Source organism: Bacillus rossius, chromosome 1, assembly GCF_032445375.1.
Source record: "Bacillus rossius redtenbacheri isolate Brsri chromosome 1, Brsri_v3, whole genome shotgun sequence".
NCBI classification, from domain to species: Eukaryota; Metazoa; Arthropoda; class Insecta; order Phasmatodea; family Bacillidae; genus Bacillus; species Bacillus rossius.
In genome coordinates, this window is record NC_086330.1 from 331068227 (window position 1) to 331092532 (window position 24306).

Below are 24306 nucleotides of genomic sequence, written 5' to 3' on the forward strand. Positions count from 1 at the left end.
GGTTAAAAAGTTCGTGAAGGAATAAAAATGAGAAAATAATGAAGGGGAATTCAAAAACTTATGCGTCTTCCGCCCAGTATTCCACAGAAAATGTCGTTTTATCACTGCAAGTTGAACCCTTATATTTATTTGCCACTAGACTTCGTTTTTTCTTTGTCATTACTTTTATTTAAAGGTTATTTCTAAAATTTTAACTCAAACCTTCCTTGCGTTCGTTGTTTGCCACAGGCTTTTTTTTTTTCAACAGATGTAATTGAAGTGCAATATCATGGGTGTAATAAAAAGTACGCAAGTCTTCGCAATGATCATCACTTTCTTGACTTTTTACACTCATGATATTACACCAAGTGAATATCTGTCGAAAATATATGTGGCAGAACGACAAATGGAAGGGAGGTGTCGAGTAAAAATTTTAGAAATAGCCATTAAAAAAGTTATTACAAAAAAATCAAAATGGCGTTTTAGGACTCTTCGCAGATATTTCCTGCTGTAATCCTACCAGTAATTTTTACATCGCGAAGTGCATAGGGTATTTTCACGTCCCGTAGGTGGCTTCAGTTTCGTCGACTAGCGTCGTGTGACGTACCAACATACGTCACAATCAGTGGGCCGGTTTTCGCTTTGGATTAGTTTGGGTGGGGGGGGGGGGGAGAGATAGAGAGAGAGAGAGAGACGGCTGGGAAAATCTATAGCGGGGTCAGGGATGCGCGCGCATCAAGGTTGGGGGGAGACCTTCCCGCCCCGCCCAGAGCGCAGCTGCGGGCGACAGTTGATGATCGGAGCTTCGACCCGACGCGACGCAGCGGCCGAGGGAGGGGGACGAGGGTGTCACTGCTTCCGCTCAACCCCCAGTCGCCTGAGACACGCCGCGAGATGGCTCGCGCGACCTTCCGCATCTCTGCCCTGTGTGGTTGGTTGGCCTGCGTCTTTGCAGCGGTGAGTACACGGAGAAACGCGGGGGAAAAATAAAATTAAAATCAAAGTCTTAAAAAAAAAAAAAATGATAATAATAATAATAATAATGGAATATGCTAATACCTAAACACAAAATAAAATTGCATATATTCTACCGTAAAAAAATTTACACTTGCGGAACTCGTGCGCATGGTTAATTAATGGAAGTGGATAATTAAGTTAACGAATTGAATTTAAAAAAAAAAACGAGCCTCTTGAAAACGTGTTTTGCTGATATAAGCGAAGTTTTACATTTGAATCGTGCCAATTACCACCCACTGTAATCTGATATGAGGCGTATAACGTGTATCTCCAATGTCTGGGAAAAGTTTTAAAAAATCTAGTTCGGATCATGTACGTTCCTCGTCAGATTTTCGCCATAGCAGTCTCGATATCTTTGTTGTGTGTGTGTGTGTGTGTTTTTTTTAATTTGTGGTATTTAATACTTGTTAAATTTCCATTTTAATTTATGAAAATCATTTTATATACTGTGTGAAATGTAAGCTAATTAAAAAAAAATGAAATTACAGTTTGTAGTAGAAGCGTGGCAATGCTATTAAATCCCTGTTGCGATAAACATACCATTCAAATCCAAAAATCTAAACGCAAATGAAAACTGGAGATAAATGAGTACAGCATGTAACGTAGGCCTATATGCACGTACGTAATTGCTAAATATCATCTACTTGTTTAAATGAATCGACATAACTGATTTTGTGTTTGCCGCCGTATTACATTTAAAGCTTATATTGATAAAATTAATTCCAGATAAAGCAGTACGGTAATAACAGGAAGAATATGCTTATCTGTGTTTAGTATGTAAACCACACGAAAATTCCTGTTGAACTAGCGTGTATTAGGGAGTATTTAAATTTTAAGCGAGTACAGGTATCTATATTTGATGAGAAAACTTGGGAATATGCTAAAAATATCTGCTACGTATAAGGGATATGACATTTCGCCATGAATGTCATCCTAGTGAAATGCCACACTTGCCATAGTGCCATTCTATAATGTCAGAATGGTATTATATCATTTGTCGGTATTATGCCATTAATTTTATATGCCAGGGCCAGTCAAATAAGAAAAAAGATTACAACGAATTACTTGTTTTGTTAAAGGAGAATTTTTTTTGTCCAAACAAAATGATTAACAGTGGTTGTGTTGTAGGTTCAAAGTTGTAGGTTCAAAGTAGTTTTTCACTTAAATTTTTTTTTAACACTTTGGTTTCTACATACATTTATAATAATTTCAATGAAGGCCGTATAACTTAAAAATTTTAATAGTGTGCAATGTGCACTGTGAATACCTACAGTATGTGCCAGTTGTGCTTGCCCGCGCGATTCGCAAGCTGTGTACTGCTAGCGCCCGAAAGGCGTGACCACACGACTCGCTCGTTGAGAACACTTACCACTGGCAGTACTTGGCCGCACGACTCGCACGGTGTGTGCTGCCGGCGCCGGCGGTGCTCGGCCGCACGACTCGCACGGTGTGTGCTGCCGGCGCCGGCGGTGCTCGGCCGCACGACTCGCACGGTGTGTGCTGCCGGCGCCGGCGGTGCTCGGCCGCACGACTCGCACGGTGTGTGCTGCCGGCGCCGGCGGTGCTCGGCCGCACGACTCGCACGGTGTGTGCTGCCGGCGCCGGCGGTGCTCGGCCGCACGAGTGGAGCTCTCGGCGCGTGTTGCAGGCGGCGGCCATGTCCGTGCCGCAGCAGTTCCAGTTCCAGCACCACGACAACGAGCAGCTGCCGCAGGTGCTGGAGGCCGTGCATCGGCGCTGCCCCAACATCACGCGCGTCTACACGCTCGGCAAGTCCGTGCGGGGCGTGCCGCTCTACGTCATCGAGTTCTCGTCCACGCCCGGCCGCCACCAGCTGCGTGAGTGCCCTTGCGCCGCGTCTGTGACCCACGCGAGCAACGCAACTGCGCGACTCGCGACCGACGCAGGAAACTCAAGTAGTTTATAAGCCACGCAAGTCACAATACGTTACAACCCTAAACATTAAAAATCTTAAAACATTTGAAAACATTGTTCTATCCGATATTCATTTGATGATTTATATTCATCACGGAAACAAAAAAAAAGTGCTTATGTTGAATAACAAAAGTTATTTTATCACTGTGTGAAAATTTAACAAGTATAAAATGTATATAATAAATAGAATATCTTGGGCTTCCATGTACATAACGTTTTAGTCTTCAAATGTAGCCGTCGTAAACTCTAGTCAGAACGTAAGAAAATTGGAAATTTACTAACACTTGCGTTGCGCTGTTTATAAACCCGGTCTTTGTCCGCGCATCTTTATAGTTTAAGGGATCCGTCTATTCATGGGCGTATTTGATTAGTGTTAGTGCGGCGGGGTGAGTCTAACTCAGTATCGCCTCTAAGAGCGAGGCTGTGGACTGGCGCGTTGTTCTCTCGTTTTGAATAGGGAAACTGTGAGATTTGAATGGTGACAATGATAATTTATGGTTTATAAATGAGGACAAAGATGTATTAAGACACGTATGTGCTTTCATGTATCTTTACTTAGGTTGTCTAAAGTATTATTCTGAAAACACGTATTTTAGCATCTTCGTTTTCACTCTCCTTAAATACAGTTTAAAAACTAAATCCGGAAACACAACTAATTATCGGACCTCAAAGTATTCTTACGTGATTTTCGGAAACAAAACCAGTCGACATGTTGAGCAGTTTTCAAGTAGCAAGTTTTTTTTTCTGAAGCTGCGCGCACTAGATACCTATACAGGACAGCTCCAAAAATTTAACTATAAATTCTCCATTTGGCTTTGTGAACTGTGGTTCGCGCCATCCACCACAGATGGCAGCACCGTGGTTACACATTTCCGTTCAATGCGACTTCCGTTACATTCACGAACTCACTCCTACCAAATGTCTTATACCAACACTTCAAAACAGACAAAGTTTAAACACTTATATTTGACACTTTATTTAATAATTAAATACGTAAGTCAGTCAGATAGTTGACATACGGTATGTCTAGGGTTAACTTTTATCTGTTTAATACATATGATACCAACATTATGGCAAAGAAATAACTTTCTTCCACTTCCAGGGCTTCAAATTCCTTAAAAAGAAATTAAATCAATGATGTCTGACCCCATGTAATAAATAATTTAACATTTTAGCTAAAAAATACTTTTGTAACGACACCTCTTGTACTAGGTTATTTTTCACACCCTCGCATGTGTCTGAATAGTGCTGTCCACTATTTGGTTGAAATACTTACGCGAGTGCAGGGGCGATAAGCTGTATAATTTTAAGGAGGTGGGGTTTACGTTCACCATTCCCTTTCACAGTTACGGTTTTGAAAGCAACGGACTTCCCCCCCCCCCCCCCCAAGAGTTTATGGCGAGTGTATGTCAGGCCATGCGCATGACTGCGCAACTGGTTTACCACTGAATTATCATACTTTTAAATTTATCCCAGTGACATATCTCTGTGAATCTTAACACCTGTATGTAGCTAATGTTAGTCAAAAGTATTGTAAGTTTTACTCTCCCTTTCAAACACACTTTCGCATGTGAAACAGACTGTAAAGCAGGAGGGACAAAGGCAGCCGTTCGAGAATTCGCCCGCGCATTGATATGTGCGGGGGAAGTAATTAAATTCGCATCTGCACTTTTTTTTCAACAAAACGCATTGCGTGAAAATAACTTTTTAAGATTGGTGGACGAACTGAGCTCAAAAAGTTCACGCTTTGCCTCAAAAATATTTGTAATTTTTAGCCATCATTAACTGGTTTAAATTTTGTTTTAAGATATCTCGACATTGAAGTTAAACAATGTGTTGTGCTGTAACATATCTATATTAGATCGATAGCAAATATAACTATTAACATTTTAAATTTTTAATAAAGAAGATTCCCCCCCCCTGGAATTTTCATAAACGATCCAACGTCCCTGTGTTAAACCGGTATCAACATCAATACATTTTTACCGTCGCGTTGGCGAAGAACGTAAAGGAGGCTTTTAAAAATGGGCCGCGCGGCGCAGCTGTTGGCAGGTGTAGGTAAGCCGTCGGTTGACGTCACACAGCCGGCTAACAACTGTTCCCAGTCGCTGACGTCACAGCTACCTGCGACCCCCTCCTCCCACAGCAAACTAGCGATGCGTGCTGTGGATATCGAGCGGAGCGGGCGCCCCCAGTTGAGCTGCGTGAGCAACCCGCCGCGCGGCGCTGCGACGTGGGTTGCGTCGAGCAGCGCTGCCAGGCGTAGCAGTAGTAGTGAGTTCCTCTCATACATCACCCCGCGCGACCCAGTTACAGCATCACAGCGCGCAATCCCTTGGCTACACCACAGTGCACACGCGTGCTCTGTGTCACGTTCAGCCTCAGTCCAAGAGACTTTTTTTTTACGTGACATAGCCTCAGCCCCTGCCAGACACACTTTGTCATTTCCTAAGATATCATTTTAACTGTCATTTAAAATTATTATTTTTTCTTATTATATGTAGTAATAATCTAAGCTCTAATTATAATACATATCAATGGTTATTTTTTATATTATAACACAACTTTATATAACATCAATTTTTTTCACAGCCCTAAGAACGATATCGACTAGAATGTAGTCTACACTATGACCCATACATTCTAAGTACAATTAATCCACGTAGCATTAAGATATAAATTATCCTCTTACGGCCTCTCGCATCGAGACGGTTATTTTAGGTTATTGTCATTAATTTAATTTTGAGGTATTTTCCTGTAATTTTCTCTTACATTTGAAGTAGTCAAAATTCAAAATTGCTGACCAGATATTTCCTAAACGTTATTTTCGAGCTATATAGGTCATGAAAGTAATCGTTGTTATAAATAAGTGTGAAATCTTGCCGTTATTAGACAACCTGTTGAGAAAAAAAACTAAAAATAGAATGCAAGAGAGCTGTGGAGAATAAATTTCCAGGAAAATCCCTCAACCAATAGAAATGAAAAGAAAATGAACCAATCAACACGGCGTGCGAGACCGAGCATTATATAATGGATGTATTAGGCCGAGTTTATAAACTACCCAATGGACGCAACGTTACACAACGCAGCACGCAACCAACGCAAGAAAATCACGGTTGTTTATAAATCACTAAAGTCAGAAGACTTAACCAACCCTACAAATTGAAATTTAATTGGAACACACTAAAAAAAAAAAATATATCTATATTCCCGGTCTTCTTTTGAGTATTCATTTTTATCATGAGAACTTAAGAAATCGTCAATTTTTTATTTAAGTGTTTTCTTTCACTGTGTTGAAAAACGAATAAGTAAAAACTTTGTGAATAATAAGGCCAGCCCCACACGATACCAATTTCCTTAGCAGTTTTCATACCTATTTTCTGTTAGCGCGCCTGCTCCCATGCAGGTATCATTCCAGCACCCTTCCAAGACGTCTGGCTCTGCGTGTAAAAGTTTTCATACTTGAAGTCTTAGCCAAAACCGTAATAGAACGTGTTTATTTATTCTGTTATAGCCGCAAGCAGAAGTCATCAAGATGGCGGACCCACGTGTAGCAATATAAACCCGTATATAGATCCTTTTGTAAACATTAGGGGACGTAACAAACGTAATGGTGTGACAAACGAAACTTTATGATAATAAAATTACCCTAGAATATATTTGGCAAACTAAAATAATCGTAAAAATAAGTAATGGCAAATTTTAAAATACGTAAAGAAAAAATATTGCAACCTCCATCTCTAAGCCTGAATGTCTCGGTAGCGTAGTGGTAAAGCGTGCGGTGGCTGGTTTTCTGTTTACATTCCAGGTATCGTGTGTACGGAGTTATCTTTATTTTCTGCTAAACAACTTTATGCCCACTTTTATTCCCATGGGTATAACAGACGATATAGCAGAAAATGTGCATCGTGTGGGGGTGGGCTTAAAAACAACACGGTGGCCTTCAATGATGCACATAATGCCTGCATCTTTAAACGTTTTCGGAACACTTCTCTTCAAATAAGGCAGGCGGAAACTCAAGCCGAATGGCAAAAAGTTGAAAGTTGGCCGATGCTTACGTTGCGTTTTTGCATAATGCGTAGTTCACAAATGGGTCTTTGAAAACGTGGTTATAATGTTTGCGTCACGCGTTTTTTGTGTTCTGGTGCAGTTTATAAATGGGGTAGATATATTTTTGGCATGAATCCATGGCATTTTACCTACATTCATTAAGGAAAAAGTTAATTGTACTGTAAGACAAACGACCAATACAAGTATGTAGATAAATAACTGCTTTATTAAGATGTTCAGGAGTATAGCGATATATTTTTCTTATTGCGCATAAACTCACACCCAGAAAAAAAAACATTTGAATAACGCATGTAAACGGAGGAGCCAATAAGTGGTTTAAGACTGGCCGCACGAAAGCACACGATCCATACATACACAATGTCTGACGTAAAAAATTCTCTGAAACGCTAATCGATGCCTCGAATATATTATTTCAAATAATTTCAAAACTTCTCACACAACTAACCGTGTGCCCGATAAGATTTCCCAAAGTTTTATCCCCTATTTAATCCATTTAGGGGATGAATTTTCAAAAATCCTTTCTTAGTGCTCACCTACGTTATTTAAGAAACTCCTTTGAAAAATCGCATTCTTCTAGACCCACAGGTTTAAGCTGTGAGTTGTCTTGTCAGTCAGTGTCAAGACATTTATTAGGTAGATAGACATGTACAGTATATGGGGGGTCGGAGACCTGTCCATTCTTCTTTAGCTACACTCTTGGAAATTAAGGTAGATTTACGGATAAACAGAGATCTTCATGATTTCAGATAACTGGACTTTCGTAGAAACTACGCCGTATTTAGACTTTAAAGTTATGTTCTTTTAGGGTAAGCTAAAGCGTAGAAGAAATAAGAATGTTTTTAAAGGAGTCTTTAAGTTTTTGGATTTTTTTCCCTAATATCCCAAAGTTATTTTTTGTGTTTTCATGTTCGAAGTTGTTAACATAGTGCCTGTAAATTTACGAAGAAATATGTCGATTTATGAAGATCTCTACATAATTTGTAACCAGCGTTGTCCAATTAGTATTACGCCCCAAACCGTCTTAAAGGTTTGTTTGTTGGCACTGGGATGCTGCAAAATAATAATAATAATAATAATAATAATACACGCGAACGAGTCTTTCAGTACTCGCCAGAGAAGTGTAACATCTAACCTCGGTAACGAGCAAATTCGTGTGTTATCATTTTGCAAATACTCTTATAATTCCAAACTCGGACACGAAATTTAAAGTATAATTCTTTAAAATAATGCCGAGCGCAATAAATATACGCACATTGTGTTTTCAACTACATTTCTTGACGCGAATCACACGTAGTTTCCGCACCCGCCACTAGAATTCGTTCCAGGAGCAGCAACCTCGACTACTGAATAATTCGATTTGCAGACCGAAAGTTTAAACTATAGGTATAATGAAACCGATAAAAGAGAAGAATACTTGAAAAAAAAAATACTTAACACCAGCTTTGACCTGATTTTCGACAAGGAATTATATAAAATACTGGCCATCTCGTTAAAATTGACTAAACAGTTAATGCCATAAAGTTTTCTTTGGACTTTGTGAACTTTGGTTCGCACCATAAACCACAGATGGCAGCACCGTGGTCACGCAATTGTTAAACGCGACTTCCGTTCCATTCAAGAAATCGCTCCTACCAAATACCGTATGCCGAGAGCTAAGATGTCGCGCATCAATAAAACAATCACGTGGATTGTGTAGTAGGAGCTAGTCTCCGTGGTGTTTGTGAAAAGAGAAGCGAGTGGGTGGCGGATCGGAAGGCACAAGCAGAACCAGGATAGGGTTGTTGGAGAGGAGGAGGGAGGGGGGGGGGGGAATTTGGCTTGACGTATAGTTCTCGTCCGGGGCGAATGGGGTCGTCGCGTTCTTGCCGTCACTTAATTTCTGATTACGTCGGCTTTTCCGGGCGGTTCCGCAGTCTCTCTGGCCGTGTCGAGCGTCACTCGTCTCCATGGCGACGGAGTTATCTCCTCGGCGGACCAGCGTGGGCGGGTCATTAAGCAGCGCCCCCACAAGGAGGGGGAGGGGGGGGGGGTGTTTGCTTGAGCGCACCACCCACGACTCTTCACGCCTGTATTCGCCGAGTGTGTTACTCCTCTCTTTCAACGGACACTGGGAACTGCTTGAATATAACCCGTGGTTGGGTCAGGGCTTTTCCACGCCAGTTAAAGTGAACGCTCGCTGTTGCTTCTAGCGAGGTATCTCCTCTGGACTGGGCAACTATGAGATTTGAGCGGTGACCATAAAATAAAATGGCGGAGAAATGAATTCACGGATGTAATGCAAGTCCCTTGAGAGCTTTCAAGGATCTGAACTCATTTCATGCCTAAAACATGTTCATAAAACACACGTTTTAGCCATTTCCACTTTTCTAAATATACAGTTTAAAACCAACACACCTACTCATCCACTCTGAGCGTATTCTTAAGAGCGTTCCGTTACTAGAATAGTTTTTAAATTACGTGTTTTTTTTTTCTGAAGCTATGCGCACCGTGTGTCGAAATCGTGATTGTCGCAATTACGAATGTAGCACTGTACAAGCAATGCATATTATGCGTTTTTACAAAGTTTTTTTTGCAATTTGTAACACGTCTATCGGGCAAGTATTCATGATAGATTTTTCTCTGTTTTATTTTTTGGCGGTGGTTAAGTATTTTCGTGTTCAAAATTAAGTATTGTATAAAACTTACCTTAGTTCAATATACATCAATAATTATCAAAAATTCAAACGTACTTCAGATAAAAGGCGTATACAGGATGTTGGTGTAGTCTCTCATTCGAAAGTGGGGGAAAAAAAATTACAACAGACACAAAAAAATAAATAACAAATATCATTTAGCTTTGACTACTTGTTGAAGTCAACACTCGTGGACTGGTGTGATTATCACGACATTTGTAATCGTCCGCGTGAAATAATAAGTTATTTTCTTCGCGGCGTTGACAGACTAGAGCCTGTTAGCACATATGTGGTTACAACAAGGTATATAAGGCCTAGGAGATATGATTTATGCCATGACATGACAAAACATTAGGATAAATAGTTCGAAATTATATTCGTAGCATAAAGATGAAAAAATCCACAATGACGGGACCTGGTCCCCTAAAACAGGCCGTTGTTGGTATTTCAACACTTCTAAAATTAAAATAAATTCGTTAGTGCTCATCGGTAAAAAGTAATAAAAACGACAACCTGTAAGATCTCTCAAAAGATTACAAGATAACTTAACAACCCCCCCCCCCCCCTCTTTTTTGGTCAAGTTATAATATATTTTGAATAGACATGTTTTTTTTTTGGGAAAAAAAGGGGGGGGGGGGAATACCCACCAGGGAAGAATAAAGAGATGATCCTTGCTCATTTTTAGGCTACCTGGATGACTCTTTTAAGTCCTGCTTCGAAATCTGACATTCTTAGATTAAGATTTTAACTTATGAAAGTTTTATCTATACACTTGTACCACCGATTACGATTATAATTGTCCTCTTAATACATGTTTAAAGACACGGTTTATCCCAGTTTGCATTTTCAGAGGATAAAAATTGAGCCGTACTAGTCATTTTAGTCTGGTTAATGAGTAGCATTATTATCGAGAGAAAAAAATGTGTACGGGTAGCCCAACGCGCGACAGAAGTAAAACTTCTTGCTTTTTGGGTAAAGCTAGAGACAAATTATTAGTATTACTTGAACAAGAGATAATAATTGAGAAAGGATGCGGGTATGATCTCAAATGGAAAAAAAAAAATGCCTTTTTTTTTGCACAGTTCACTGGCACTTTTTGGCGCCATTTTTGACGTTTTATTCCCTAGTTGTCTTTGATAGTAATTCTTACCTGCTGCTGCCGTTTAATTATTTAAGCATGATGTTATATCACGATCTCCAGTTGAATTAAATTAAAGGACAAAAAAAACACTCCAATCAAACATAAATTAAACTAATGTCTATAAATCGTTCTAATATTTCAAATCTGGGTTCACATACCAAAAATAAATTTCACTTATAAAGCCAACCTCTTAACATTTTCAGCCAAATAAATATGGAATGATACAAGTTAATCGCATTAATTAGTACCTATCTGTTTTCCACACGAATACATTTTAGAAACTTCAATTAAAATGAAATACATATGGTAGCATAAAACGTCAGCTACGAAAACTGAGAAGTATAGACACACACAAGCAACGTTACGAGAATTCCGTAGCATCACTGCTGAGTAATTTCTACCTCTCCCTGTCGTCTTACCTTTCGGGCGTTAAAACTAAAATATAGCATGCTACGCTACGTACCTATCCCCCCCCCCCCCCTTGAAATCTTCCCATTCGACCGCTAGTGAATGCGTTGGAGTGGCGTCGCCGCTGACGCATTCTCCTGCTCTACCTGTTCCTTCACCGCGTACCTAACTATTCTCCTCAGCAAAGAAGTTTCACTTCCAAATCTGGCTTTAGAAAGGGGGGGGGGGGGGGCATAGCTCACTCTGCCCCTCTCTGTCGACGACCTTGTATAGATAGCTTGTACTTGAAACAATTTTTAACGTATTTAAAACGTAAACAAACATGGCTACCACCGCGGTCAAATCCTCAGTCGCACGAGTAACGTAAACGGAAGAGCTGGGCATTGCCGAGCTAATCCGTACGGGTCCGTATCCGTATGCGTGCCGCTGTAGATACGCCGGGTTTGTAAACTGCGCAAGAAAAGTAATAACGCAAGACGCAAAAAGGTTCAACGACATTTTCAAATACTAGTTTATAAAGTACGCAACACAAACATCGCCCAACTTTCAATTTCTAGCATTTCAGCTTGCGTTTCCGCTTTCCTTGTTTTAAGTGGAGTGTTCCCAAACTTTTAAAAGACGCAGACGTTTTATGTACAGAAGGCCACGGTGTTGATTTTATTATATACATGACGTTTTCACTTGTTAACTTTCACATAGTGAAAGAAAATAATGCTTTTACAACGGGTGTTCCTGGATTTACTTCGTCAGAAGGGAAGGGGGGGGGGGGAGACATGTCCCTGCATCAACCCTTGCTTTGAAATTAAATTACTGACAAATTTCACGTATTTCTATGATAAACATGAATAAACGAAATAATGTCGGAAACAGTCATTTTCTACTGCTTTACAATTTCAAGTTGTAGTTTCGGTGACGTGTTGCGACTTGTGCGCTTCATAAATCACTGTGATGTACCTGCGTTGTTGCAACATTGCGTAGATTATAAATCCGGCTCAAAAGTTGCCTGCATTCTTCTAGCCCTCAACAGACCACAGTGGCCACAGAGGTTGGTTGGTAGGAACATTTGCCTCCCACCAATTCCATCAATGCTTCATTATCATAACTTCTTTAATCCTCAATTGAGATGAGACCTTAGCATCCATCCTTTGCCCATTTAAATAAACCGTCGCAGACAGCAGGACACGCAAGCTATAAGCGTGGAAAACTTGGAGGATCCGTTCATACACGCACCGCACACACACACACAGAGCCTTTAAAAACCTATCCAAATATCCAAAACTCCAACCCCCCCTTCCTTGACAATCCCAAGTGTTGACATTTTTAGTGTTAAACAGTTGAATTTGTAAGCTATTATAAAAAAAAATTCAGCTATTCACCTAAAAAAAGTTTTAATTTCGTGGTTTATTTTTGAAAAGTACTTACCTTCCTTTTTGCTAAATGTATTTTTTTTTCATTGTGTCCCCATTATTTTATTCAAATTCCCCCCCCCCCCCCCCCCCCAAAACGTTTTATAAAGTGTGAACCCTCCTTTTTTGTACTATGTTCTCCCTTTATTTATTGTAAAGTTCTCACTTTTTTTTTGCTAACTACAGTCGACTTTTAGGTGGAATAATATGGTCCTAAAAGCATGATTGTCCGACACCACCTAAGAATGTCCGGACTTAAGCCAAATAAGCGAACTTACACACACACACACATATAGATTTAAGTCTAGTGTTAAAAAAATGGGAGTTTGTCATGTCACATATCGTTGCCAAAGCTGGCCAATCCCTGCACAGAGCACACGATGCATGAGACCCTCTCCCTGCATGGTTCAGCATACCCCGAACAACCTCCTACAAACTACACTTGGTGTTAGATTGACATACAAATTTAGTTTTGGCCTGTGTTCGCGGTGAAATGTTCATTCTTAAGTTCCTGCTGAATAATGTTTGCAGCCCAACACCATCTTGCAGATGTATTTGCTCTACAACTTAGGCCCGTTCTACAATTTTACGGAAAAGTGAACGAGTCACGGAAACCGAGAACGATCTACCGAAATATTTCACTATGGCGTCTGCTGCTTTCGGTGCACGAAAACGTAACAAATGGCAACCAATGAGATTGCATTTCAAGAGTACGTAAAATTAATTTCAATAAAAAAATTGCAAGTACAGGCACTATTTAATCTATAGAAATAAAAAAAGGTAAATTTTTGTTCGTAATCTTCGAAAGTTCTTCACAAATTGCTTTGTTGCATGTTTTTCAAAACCTGTGACAGATAAATGACAGGACGATGCGGACAGGACGATGCGGGATATTTTTTATGTAGAAAGATATAGATGAGATGGATTGATATATAAACGTAGATATATATAAATATGAGTTTTAAAGAAGCATATATGCATATATATGTGTGTTTCTATAAATCTATTTATAGAAATATTTAGAAAATATATAGAAATGCTTTTTATGTGTACCTACTTCAAATAAATAAAATAAAAAATTGAGTCTCATAGCAACGCATGCCGGTCATTAGCTAGTATATATTATAAATAAACCACAAAGCAATAATATAACACTACATATTCTTGTACTTGAAACAGTTTTCACGTAATCAGAACATGAATAAACATGGCTACCTCTGCCGCCAAGTAATCGACTATTGGTCTCACGGAGCAACGCGAAAGGAAGAGCTCAGCATTGTTCCGTGAGATCCGGTGTCTATTGTGGAACGGGCTCGTTGTGTGGTCCAAGCAAGAAGTGTTGGTGGTTGTTACTGCCCGGCAGTGAAGCCCGAGTTCAAGTACATCGGCAACATGCACGGCAACGAGGTGCTGGGGCGCGAGCTGCTGCTGAAGCTGGCCGACCACCTGTGCGAGGGACACCGCGCCGGCGACCCGGACATAGCGAGGCTCGTCGACCTCACGCGCATCCACCTGCTGCCCAGCATGAACCCGGACGGCTGGCAGACCGCCACAGACACGGTAGGTACCGTCGCGCACGTCGTGTTGCACTCTGTTTCCTGCCTCCCTCACACTCCCCCCACGGGGATACACAAGAATTCCTTACCATAGTTCAGCAAACTAACTGAAGTTTGTTGGGTATATGCAGTTTAGATAATAATGCATTGGTCATAAAGTACTCATTTTCTGTTACTATACGTGATAAACATCACACAAACGCCAATAGCTGCGACATCACACACACACTAACCGGATACGGGAGAGAGAAAAAAATACAGGAGTGCGGATACACTACTAGTCAAGTAAAGGTTTAAACAATTTACAAACCAACACTTCCCTTTAAATTGTTTGATAGTACATAGGTACCAAAAAAAAAAACTTTCAATTCATTACATTAAAAAAAACGCACTCTCAATATAGGAAAAGGCAAACAATAAACACAAGACATCATTTAAGACCTAACACATTGATAGGCATCATTTAAGACCTAACACATTGATAGGCATCATTTAAGACCTAAAACATTGATAGGCATCATTTAAGACCTAACACATTAATGGACATTATTCAAGACCTAACATATTGATTAAGTGGTTATGTTTTTTTTCCCTGGTTAGGGGCTTTGTCAAGATGTCTGAATTGTCATCTGTTGATAAATAATTAACGTCAATAGTTTTGTATTGGACATGCTCCCAAACAAAATGATGTCTGATATCTATTTGTTTGGATCTTTGGCTGGTTACATTGTTTATAGCTAGATGTATTCCCCTTTGTTGTCGTAATACACAATGGATGGCTTGTATTCATGTTCGGGTTACAGTTCACCAAACCATATTCTAAACCACAAGACTTCCTGAAAAGTGAAGCTGAGCACCATGTATTCAGCTTCTTCGACTGTGCTAAAGGCAACTGCTCTTTGCTTCTTATTAGCCCATGAAACCAGTCGGCCCATGAACTTGACACTGCAGCCAGTAATTGAGTGTCAGTTATTATTGTCACTCCCCAAATCTGCATCGCTGTAGCTAAGTAACTCATGGTTCCTTTTTTTTTATGAAACGCTAATTGAAAGTCTCTAGTCGCTTTCAGGTATCGGAACACCCTCTTAACAACAAGCCAATGGCATTTTTGTGGATGGTTGTTAAATTGACATAAGCAATTAACAGGCCAAGATATGTCTGGGCGAGAAACTTGGGACAGGTAGAGGAGACTGCCAATAGCTTGCTGGTATGTTACGGTCTTCCCATTATTCACATTATTCACATTGTTACTGTTACATTTGTTCCGTTTGGCTAAGTGTCCCCCTGAGGGTAGTTCCAGCCTCCATTGGGGTTGAGACGGGGTTGCAGTTCGACATGCCAAACTCTGAAGCATGCTGTCAACATAGTTCCTCTACTCAATGAAGACTTGTACATTTTCTTTGTCTCTGTTGATTTTCATACCTAGACAATTTTCTATAGGACCGAGGTTTATCATGTCAGAATTCCGTTTATAATTTTCTCTGGACTTTACACCTGAATTTGTGTTTCATTCGTGAATATTTTAAGGTCGTCAACATATTTATGGCACATATGAAGTCACCTTTGTTAGTACGTTAAAAATAGACATAAGGATCTGCTTTGAACTGCCTTAGCTCCATCCCTGTAAGGACTTACATTAGACGACGATTATAGCACCTTCCACTTTAGCCTTTTTGAGCCACCAAACCTTGCAAGGAGGCCTTCTCTCGAGCTCTTCTAGAAGTTGCACATATATGACTTCATCTAAATGGCCATGTATATTAGCAGTTTTCATATCCATAAGCACTAGCTCAAGGTCTTCCTTTACTGCCAGTGCTAAGAGGTATCTTAGTGAAGTGTATCTTGGAGAAGGTTTCTTCACAGTCTATGCCAAGCTTCTGTCCGCAACCCTTCACTACTAGTATAGCCTTGTATTTAGGTTCCTTGGAGTCAGAATATTTAATTTTGACTTTGCATCATTTGGCAATTATAACCACTCATAAGTTTCATTACTAACAAATGAAGATAGTTCTTCATCAATTGCTTCCCTCCACTTTGCAGCTCATGGACTTGTCAAAGCTTCCTCTGGTATGAGGGGCTCGTTGTTTTCTGCAATGAAGCAAGTCACAAAATCTGGATCAGCAGCTTTAGGCCTTGGGGAGCGATGAGATCTTCTTAACTGTTGAGAACTGGAGGTTTCTTCAAGGTCACAATTTCCCATGAACCCCTTGAAAGACTCTTTGTCTGAATCTGCAGCGAAGTACATATTTAATTTCCCTGTACTGCTTAGATTATGATTCTTGAGAGATAAGCTCATTATCACCAACAGTTTGTGGGGTGGGCTGGCCTTCTCTCACCATTGTTGTATTTCATTGAGCATATTTTCCTCTAAGAACACAATGTCACTGTGCATCAGTTTTGTGTATGTATCTTAGCTTATAAAATGTTAATACCTCAGACTGAGAACGATACTACAGTGAAAATATAACACAACTGGCCAAAGAGTTTGTGAGTTAAAACTTAAATGGCATTAATGATTGAATGAAAAAATAATATAATAATAATTAGTTTGTCGTTGGTTTGCAGGGTGGAAAGGGCTACTTGATTGGCCGGACAAATAACAACAGCGTGGACCTGAACCGGAACTTCCCAGATTTGGATCGCATCATGTTTGGCAACGAGTTATCGCACATCCAACACAACAACCACCTGCTGGAACAGGTCAGGACAAAGGACAAGTGTCGTCTGGTGTCACATTGAGGCTTAAAAGAGTAAAAAGTTATTTCCCATAAAATAAGGTACAAGTACGGACTAATGATGTAATGAATATTCGCTTTTGCCAAATTCATGCACATTTATATCAGAAAAAATCATATCTTTTTAAGGTAAAAAAATATTAAATAGGAAAAAAATATTAATTTATTAGCATTTTCTTCAGAAACTTACTTTTTCTTTTATAAAAAAAAAGGTACATTTGCAATTAAATGTTTTATCAGCCTTTACTTTAACGCTAAGTAATCTATACTAATATTATAAAGCTGAAGAGTTTTTGTTTGAACGCGCTAATCTCGGGAACCACTGGTCCGATTTGAAAAATTATTTCAGTGTTGGATAGTACATTTATCGAGGAAGACTATAGGCTATATTATACTATCAATAACATTAGGGATCCTAACTAAAAGTCCAATTTAGAATCAAATGCGTTGGAGGGGGTTAGATACAACATGCACTACAGGTACGAAGTGTGTGTTGACAATGCCGCAGGCGCTAGAAGTTTATTTCCTATTGCCTATTAACATTGTTGCCACACATTAGATGCCTTATCATTCTTAATTTTCCCATACAAGTAAAAACACCCATGTGATATTAACAACAAAGCAATCAGTACCCTCATAAGAGTTCAATTAGTATTTAAATACTTTTTATCACTTTAAATCGCAAACCTAAACTATTGTTTTTTTTCCTCTCTCTGTGTTTAATTTGTTTTTTTATTGCCCTTTTTTTCAAGTATATATATTTTACAGACTTGAAACTTCACAGTAATGTTCCTTATGTTACGCAGGATGACATTTTCCGAAAATTAGATCCCATGGGTGGTTAAAACCAGGCAACAGTGGGTACTTTGTCTGCATGAGAACAGGATTTTGCATTGTTCATGCCTTCTGCTTCTCCATGGCAACGGGCATTGCGCGGCAGTGGCGTACCCACAAGGAGGGGCATGTATAATGAGCGGCGCAAGAGACTGCCGTAGCGAAGTACGGGTACATCAGTTGTACGTTGCGTGCACGAGTCGGGAAACCATCGGTGCTATTCATTTTCTCTCCGGTACATTATACAGCATTGTAATAAATTTTCACTGTTTTTTTTTTATTTACCATTACTGTAAATGGGAGATATGGCTTAATTTTTTTCCATTAGTATAGCCGTGCAAAGCCGGGTCGAGCAGCTAGTAGGTAATAAAGCTTTAGGCTTAAAAAATTCAACTTAAAACTAGAAAACAAAAAATATTTATAATTTAAACAAACAAAAACATATTCTTTACTTCCATATTATTTTGAATTTTAGTGTTCTACAATAAAATTCTTTTAAGAAACAAAAAAAAATATTAAATTAAAAAAGTTGTCTTCTAAAACTTTTATGCAAATACTTTAAAGTTTTTTTTTTTTTACTTTTAGTTATAAATTAACTTCTTTTAAAAACCCATAAAATAGTTATTCATAGGAACTGAAAAACAGGTGAGGAAGGGCAAGTGTAAGTCGTGCCAACAGTTCATACCAACTCAGGATTTGAAAACTGAATGTTCACATTTGCGAATATCAGCGACAGGTATTCACATTTGCATTCGTGAATGCTTAAAATTGACATTCGTTACATCACTAGTATGGAACACACAAATATCTACACGAAAAGGTTCCAGACTATTACAGGTGACATATACATACCTCATATGCATAATTGTTTTATAATTTCATAGCATATAAATGCAGAAGTACATTTTAACTTCTTACAGATTCTTTGTGATGAGAAACAACACAATATTTGGTAAACAAATTGATCTACTTATAAAGTGAAAGTCATGTCAAATGATAGCATAATGTTTCACAAATATTTGATTTTATTAAACATTACAAGTGGACTATACTCTGTAATTAGGTAAATTTTATTCCTGTTATGAGCAAGGAAATAAGGCAGATTACTGTAACTGCTTGCCAATGCATATCACGAAACCTACTTTCAGTACGAATTATGTTTATTTTGTGATTATTATGCTTGCTAACTCTTGTTTATCAAGAGGTAGACTTAATTACCGCTCAACTTGTGAAATATTTTTATTCTATGCTGTGCCATTAAGGTACTGCCTATCATTGTCAGGGCCATCGAGAGAAGTTAAGGGCCAGTGGGCTAAAAATTTATTTTTGCATTATTTAACACTTTTTTCAAATTTAACAATATAAAAAATAATCTAGACTGTACACATTACCATTAGTATAACTAAGTGTTACCAGGACCATAACTGTGAACGTGATATGCATGCATCGAATGACTTATAAGGTTTACAATTAATTTTATTGGCAACAGACTTTATATTTTCATCCTACTGTCACATACATTGTAAGGTGTGGCACAGCTGGCCTACCCTCCGAAGCCGTACAGAGTGCGGCCCTGCCTCTTCAAGGCATACACGACGTCCATTGCGGTGACGGTCTTTCTCTTGGCGTGCTCTGTGTAGGTGACCGCATCGCGGATCACGTTTTCCAGGAACACTTTGAGCACGCCTCGTGTCTCCTTGTAGATGAGGCCCGAGATGCGCTTCACTCCACCGCGCCTGGCCAGCCTACGAATGGCCGGCTTGGTGATGCCCTGGATGTTGTCACGCAGCACCTTCCTGTGACGCTTAGCGCCACCTTTCCCCAGACCTTTTCCGCCCTTTCCGCGCCCGGTCATGTTTGAGTGCTCCTGTTTCAGTACATACATTAAAAAAAAAATCCCTAATATCTACCGGGTCCCGAAGATGTTACCATTATAGCATCATGATGTTTCCCACGGCAGGTGGATCGGCTGTCCGAGCCCATTCAGCCGGAGACGCGGGCCGTGATGAAGCTGATAATGTCGGTGCCGTTCGTGCTGTCAGCCAACTTGCATGGCGGGGACCTGGTGGCCAACTACCCCTACGATACCAGCCGCTCCGGGGCCGTCACGGAGTACACTCGCAGCCCGGACGACCACACCTTCAGGCAAGCCACTGGGACACATCTGGGCTGTTTCCTCGCTGCAGGCCGTGACACGGGTCCCTCCCCAAGCTCAGATTTGATTTATTTTTTATTTTGGAGGTTGTATGTGTGTGTGTATACATGTGTACGTGTGTGTACATATATGTGTGTACATATATGTGTGTACATATATATGTATATATATGTGTAGTGTGCAGGGGTGTAGCCAGGGGGGGGGGGGTTAAGGGTTCAACCCCCCCCTCCCTTAGCACCAAATCTTTATTTAATTTCTTATTCATCACTCAAACAAATTTCATATTAAAATTAATAAAATTTTTACCATTACAATATTTAAATTTAAGAACCGAAAACTGCTAAAATAGCATTATTTTACACCTTAAAATCCAAATTTTCCCGGGGGAGGACCCCCGGACCCCCACCTTAATAAGGGGGGGCCATGCTTCTTAACACCCCCCATACACAAATCCTGGCTACGCCACTGGTAGTGTTTACATATGTGTGTGTGTATATATTTTCATAAAACCTTAAATTCATTAATTGCATTTTTATTTTACTAAAAGTTGTATGAGACCTAAATATTAAAATAAGGCTAATCTCCGGCTTATTTAAAGTCATGCTATTCAACTGCATAGTTCCTTTGTACGATAGCCTCTCCCGAAATATCTTCCTAGAGCCAACCTCTGGTTGATACATTCTCCCAATGTCCCTGCCTTGTGCTCGTGTGTTGTCTCAAAATGACCTCGAGATGCAGACGAGACGTTGAAATATGTTAGGTCCGAGTGAAACTGAAATCAAGCATTCAGGGGAGGAGGAGACAGCATGGTCTAATCGCGTGGAGCTTCACACAAACATGTACGTCCTCTCGACAATTGGCCTCCCAACAGTGGCAGCAAGTTGCAGGGAAGCACCAACGCAGCACTGCCAGCCATTCATTCCAAACAAATTAGGGAGGGATAGGGGGACATGTACATCCCTTATTCCCTAAAATCCTAAAAAAATTTATGAAAATCTATTAACCCCACCAACAAAAGGAAAGAATTTGAAAGCAAACAGTGGGCACAGTGGTTTTGCGCCCCCCCCCCCTCCCCCCCCGCAAATTAAATTCTTCATGCGCTCCTGTTCCACATGGGTTATCCGCAATCACTTCCACATGCTGCGGACAGTCTCTGAAGCGCATCTGGTTGAAGCGCCACCTCAGGCACTGTTGCGTTTTGGGTTCAAATCCTGGGTAGAGCAAGGGGTGTGTACATAGCATTTTTAACTTTAAGATTAGGTTAAGTTTAGTTCGTAATCTTACTCCCGCTACTTCCTCAATTAACCAAATAGCATTAAAGCAAGTGTGATCAGGGCCGGTCCTAGGGCGGTGCAAGCGGTGCGACCGCACCGGGCGCCATCAAGGGAGGGGCGCCAAAATCAACCGACACATGAGACGAACGACGGTGATGATCGGTCTCACGGGAAAATGGACGAATTGAGGTACCCGCCCTCCTAAGTCACGGTGTCAGATCTCCAAATTGAATGAATCCAAATTAATAATGATTATGTGTACGCCAGCTCTTTTAACGTGGTTCATTCGTATTACATTACTAGCAATTGTTTATTTACATCCTGTGTCCCACAGTTTACAGTGGCGCTTCATCCGCCCGTTACTTGAACTGCTTGGCGCCTGAGTCTTCCAATTTCCAGTCGTTCATTAGGGGCAAATGGGGCGCGGGGTTAACTTTCGTCCGTCACTTGTTTCGCTAGGCAAGCATTGTCTATTGAATTGCCAAGTCGTTCAAACATGCGCGAGTGTATATCTGTGTTGAACAGTGCATGTGTCGTTAGATTATTACAGAAGAATTCTTAATAGAAAACAGAAGTAGGTAAGTATTGTTTATATAAGTTCCTTTCTAGTAGAGGAGCACAGATGCGGATACCGATTAATCGCATATTATCAGCAATGTATCCAAAGTTTTGTAAATATGGCGTCTTCGTGCATGTTCGGCGATGTTTGTTTTAACGAATAAGAAATACATAAAGACGTTGGCGACACTTAATTTCCATACATATACATTGCATTGAAATGTTATTAACGTTTACTTGTTCTAAACGTTCACAATCGTTCTGAAATTATCTCCGTTATTTTAGTACAGTTCTTTTCCGATAAGAATCTTAACTTATTTAAATGTTAACATACGAATCTTTAAATCAAGTATGTCCTATTCTATGTCACTGATTTCCTGATATCATGTATGTAACGAGTGATGGTTAAATGTGTCTTTTACAGATTAAAAAACATGTCACAGTCTTCAAAAAAATTGTCTGGTGCACAAAACTTAAAAAGGAAACGGATAAAGCAAGCCGAAACTGAAAAATCTGCAAATTTGCTATCAAAATTTTTGAGAGTCGAAAAGTTATCTGACCCTTCATCACCAGAACTTCAATATCAACAAGCAATAGAAGAAGACCCGCTTGAAAAAAGTTCTGATCTTGAAGATACACAGCACCATTTTCAAGAAGAATTAGCTGTTCCTGGAACCTCATCTGCATCTCAAAATATTACAGAAGAAGTTGTAACAGATGAATCGTTATCATCATCTTTTAAAGAGAGAAAACTAGATGATATTTCAAAATGGCCGCTTATTATTGACTCTGCAACAAAAGATTAAATCCTTCTTCGAGGCCCTGTTTGTAATGAAATGAACAACGAAAATTACCCAAGAATTGTGACAGCCGTCATTTTTCAAATTCGCATTTTGAAAAAGTAATGCCAAATGGGGAGATTTTTAAAAGAAGATGGCTCGTGTACTCTAAATCTGCAGATAAAGTATATTGTTTTTGCTGTCGTTTACTCAACACAAACCCCAGCTCTAATTTGGGAAAAGAAGGATTTGACGACTGGCGGCACTTATCAACGCGTCTCAAAACACACGAAACATCCTCAGATCACCGACGTGCTTTGAACAGTTGGATACAAGCATCGATTAGGTTGAAGAACTGTAGCGGGATAGACAAACAATTACAAAAACAGATTGAAGATGAGAAATCGAGATGGGTTGCTATCCTCGAAAGAATGGTGTCGATAGTGTTCTTCTTGGCAGGCAATAATTTGGCGTTTAGAGGGAGCTCTGAAACATTATACACCCCTAATAATGGCAACTTCTTGGGTTTGGTGCAATTATTAGGAAAATTTGACAATGTGATTATGGAGCACCTCCGCCATGTTGTAAACAAAGAGACTAATGTCCACTATTTCAGCAAATGCATTCAAAACGAATTAATTGGCTTACTTGGAAGTGAAGTTCGAAATAATATAGTGAATATGGTAAAGTCAGCTAAATACTTCTCCATCATTATGGACTGCACTCCTGATGTAAGCCACATTGAACAAATGTCACTAACATTCCGGTTCGTTGACGTTAATGAAGAAGAAGTGGAAGTGCGAGAGTGTTTGTTGCTTACAAGCCAGTAAGTGACTCTTCGGGAGCAGAACTCGCTGGCCTCTTTCTTGATTCGATTGTACAAGAATTTGATTTAGACATAAACGATTGTAGAGGTCAAGGCTACGATAATGGAGCGAATATGATAGGAGTGAACAAAGGTGTACAAACCAGAATTTTAAACCTATATCCTCGGGCATTTTTTAATCCATGTGGCTGCCCCAGCTTGAATTTGGTGATAGCAGATGCAGCCAAAAGTTCCGTTAAATCTATTTCTTTATTTGGATTTCTCCAAAGACTATTTGTTTTCTTCTCTGGATCAACCAAACGATGGGAAGTGATATCCAAGCACATAGACGGATTATCATTAAAAAAAAGTTTGCGGAACTCGCTGGGAGAGTAGAGTTTCTAGTCTTGCTGCTGTTCGCTTTAACTACACTTCAGTTCGTGAAGCCCTTCAAAATCTTCATGAAGAAACTAATGACTCAGTTGCAGCATCAGAGGCATTGTCGCTTATTCAGAATATGGAGCAATTTGAGTTCATTATTACAATGGTGGCTTGGTATGATATATTGTTTCAAGTAAACATTGTAAGTAAAGCTATGCACTCTGAAACTATAGACTTACCAAATGCATCGCAATTACTGAAAAACTGTTCGGAATTCGTGAAAGAGTACCGTAGCTTTTCCTCAACTCTAATTACAGCTAAAGAAATAGCGTCTCTAGCCGAAATAAACCAAGTTTTTAAGGCAGTCCGATCGCGAAGAAAAAAACTGTTATTTGAATACAAAGCCTTAGATGAAACACCAACTGATTGGGAGGAATTATATAAAATGAACGTTTTTTACCCGATGATAGACACAATTGAGAATACATTGGTTACACGTTTTCAACAACTGTCAAAATTCAATGATACATGGTCACTTTTATACGACATTAAAATAATTCCAGAAAAATCCATGTTGGAAAAAGCCTGTGCTGAATTGCA

General features: G+C 39.7%; 1 protein-coding gene across 1 annotated transcript in view; it reads left to right on the forward strand.

The window, feature by feature from the left end:
- The first annotated feature begins 694 nt into the window (after positions 1-694).
- Positions 695-24306, forward strand: part of LOC134528045 (carboxypeptidase E-like) — a 33634-nt gene continuing 10022 nt past the window's right edge. The window contains exons 1-5 of the mRNA XM_063361246.1: positions 695-936; positions 2645-2834; positions 13993-14189; positions 16751-16885; positions 19715-19899. Of these exons, the coding sequence (XP_063217316.1) occupies positions 874-936; positions 2645-2834; positions 13993-14189; positions 16751-16885; positions 19715-19899 (770 nt within the window). The 5' untranslated portion in view covers positions 695-873. The remainder of the gene's footprint in view (positions 937-2644; positions 2835-13992; positions 14190-16750; positions 16886-19714; positions 19900-24306) is intronic.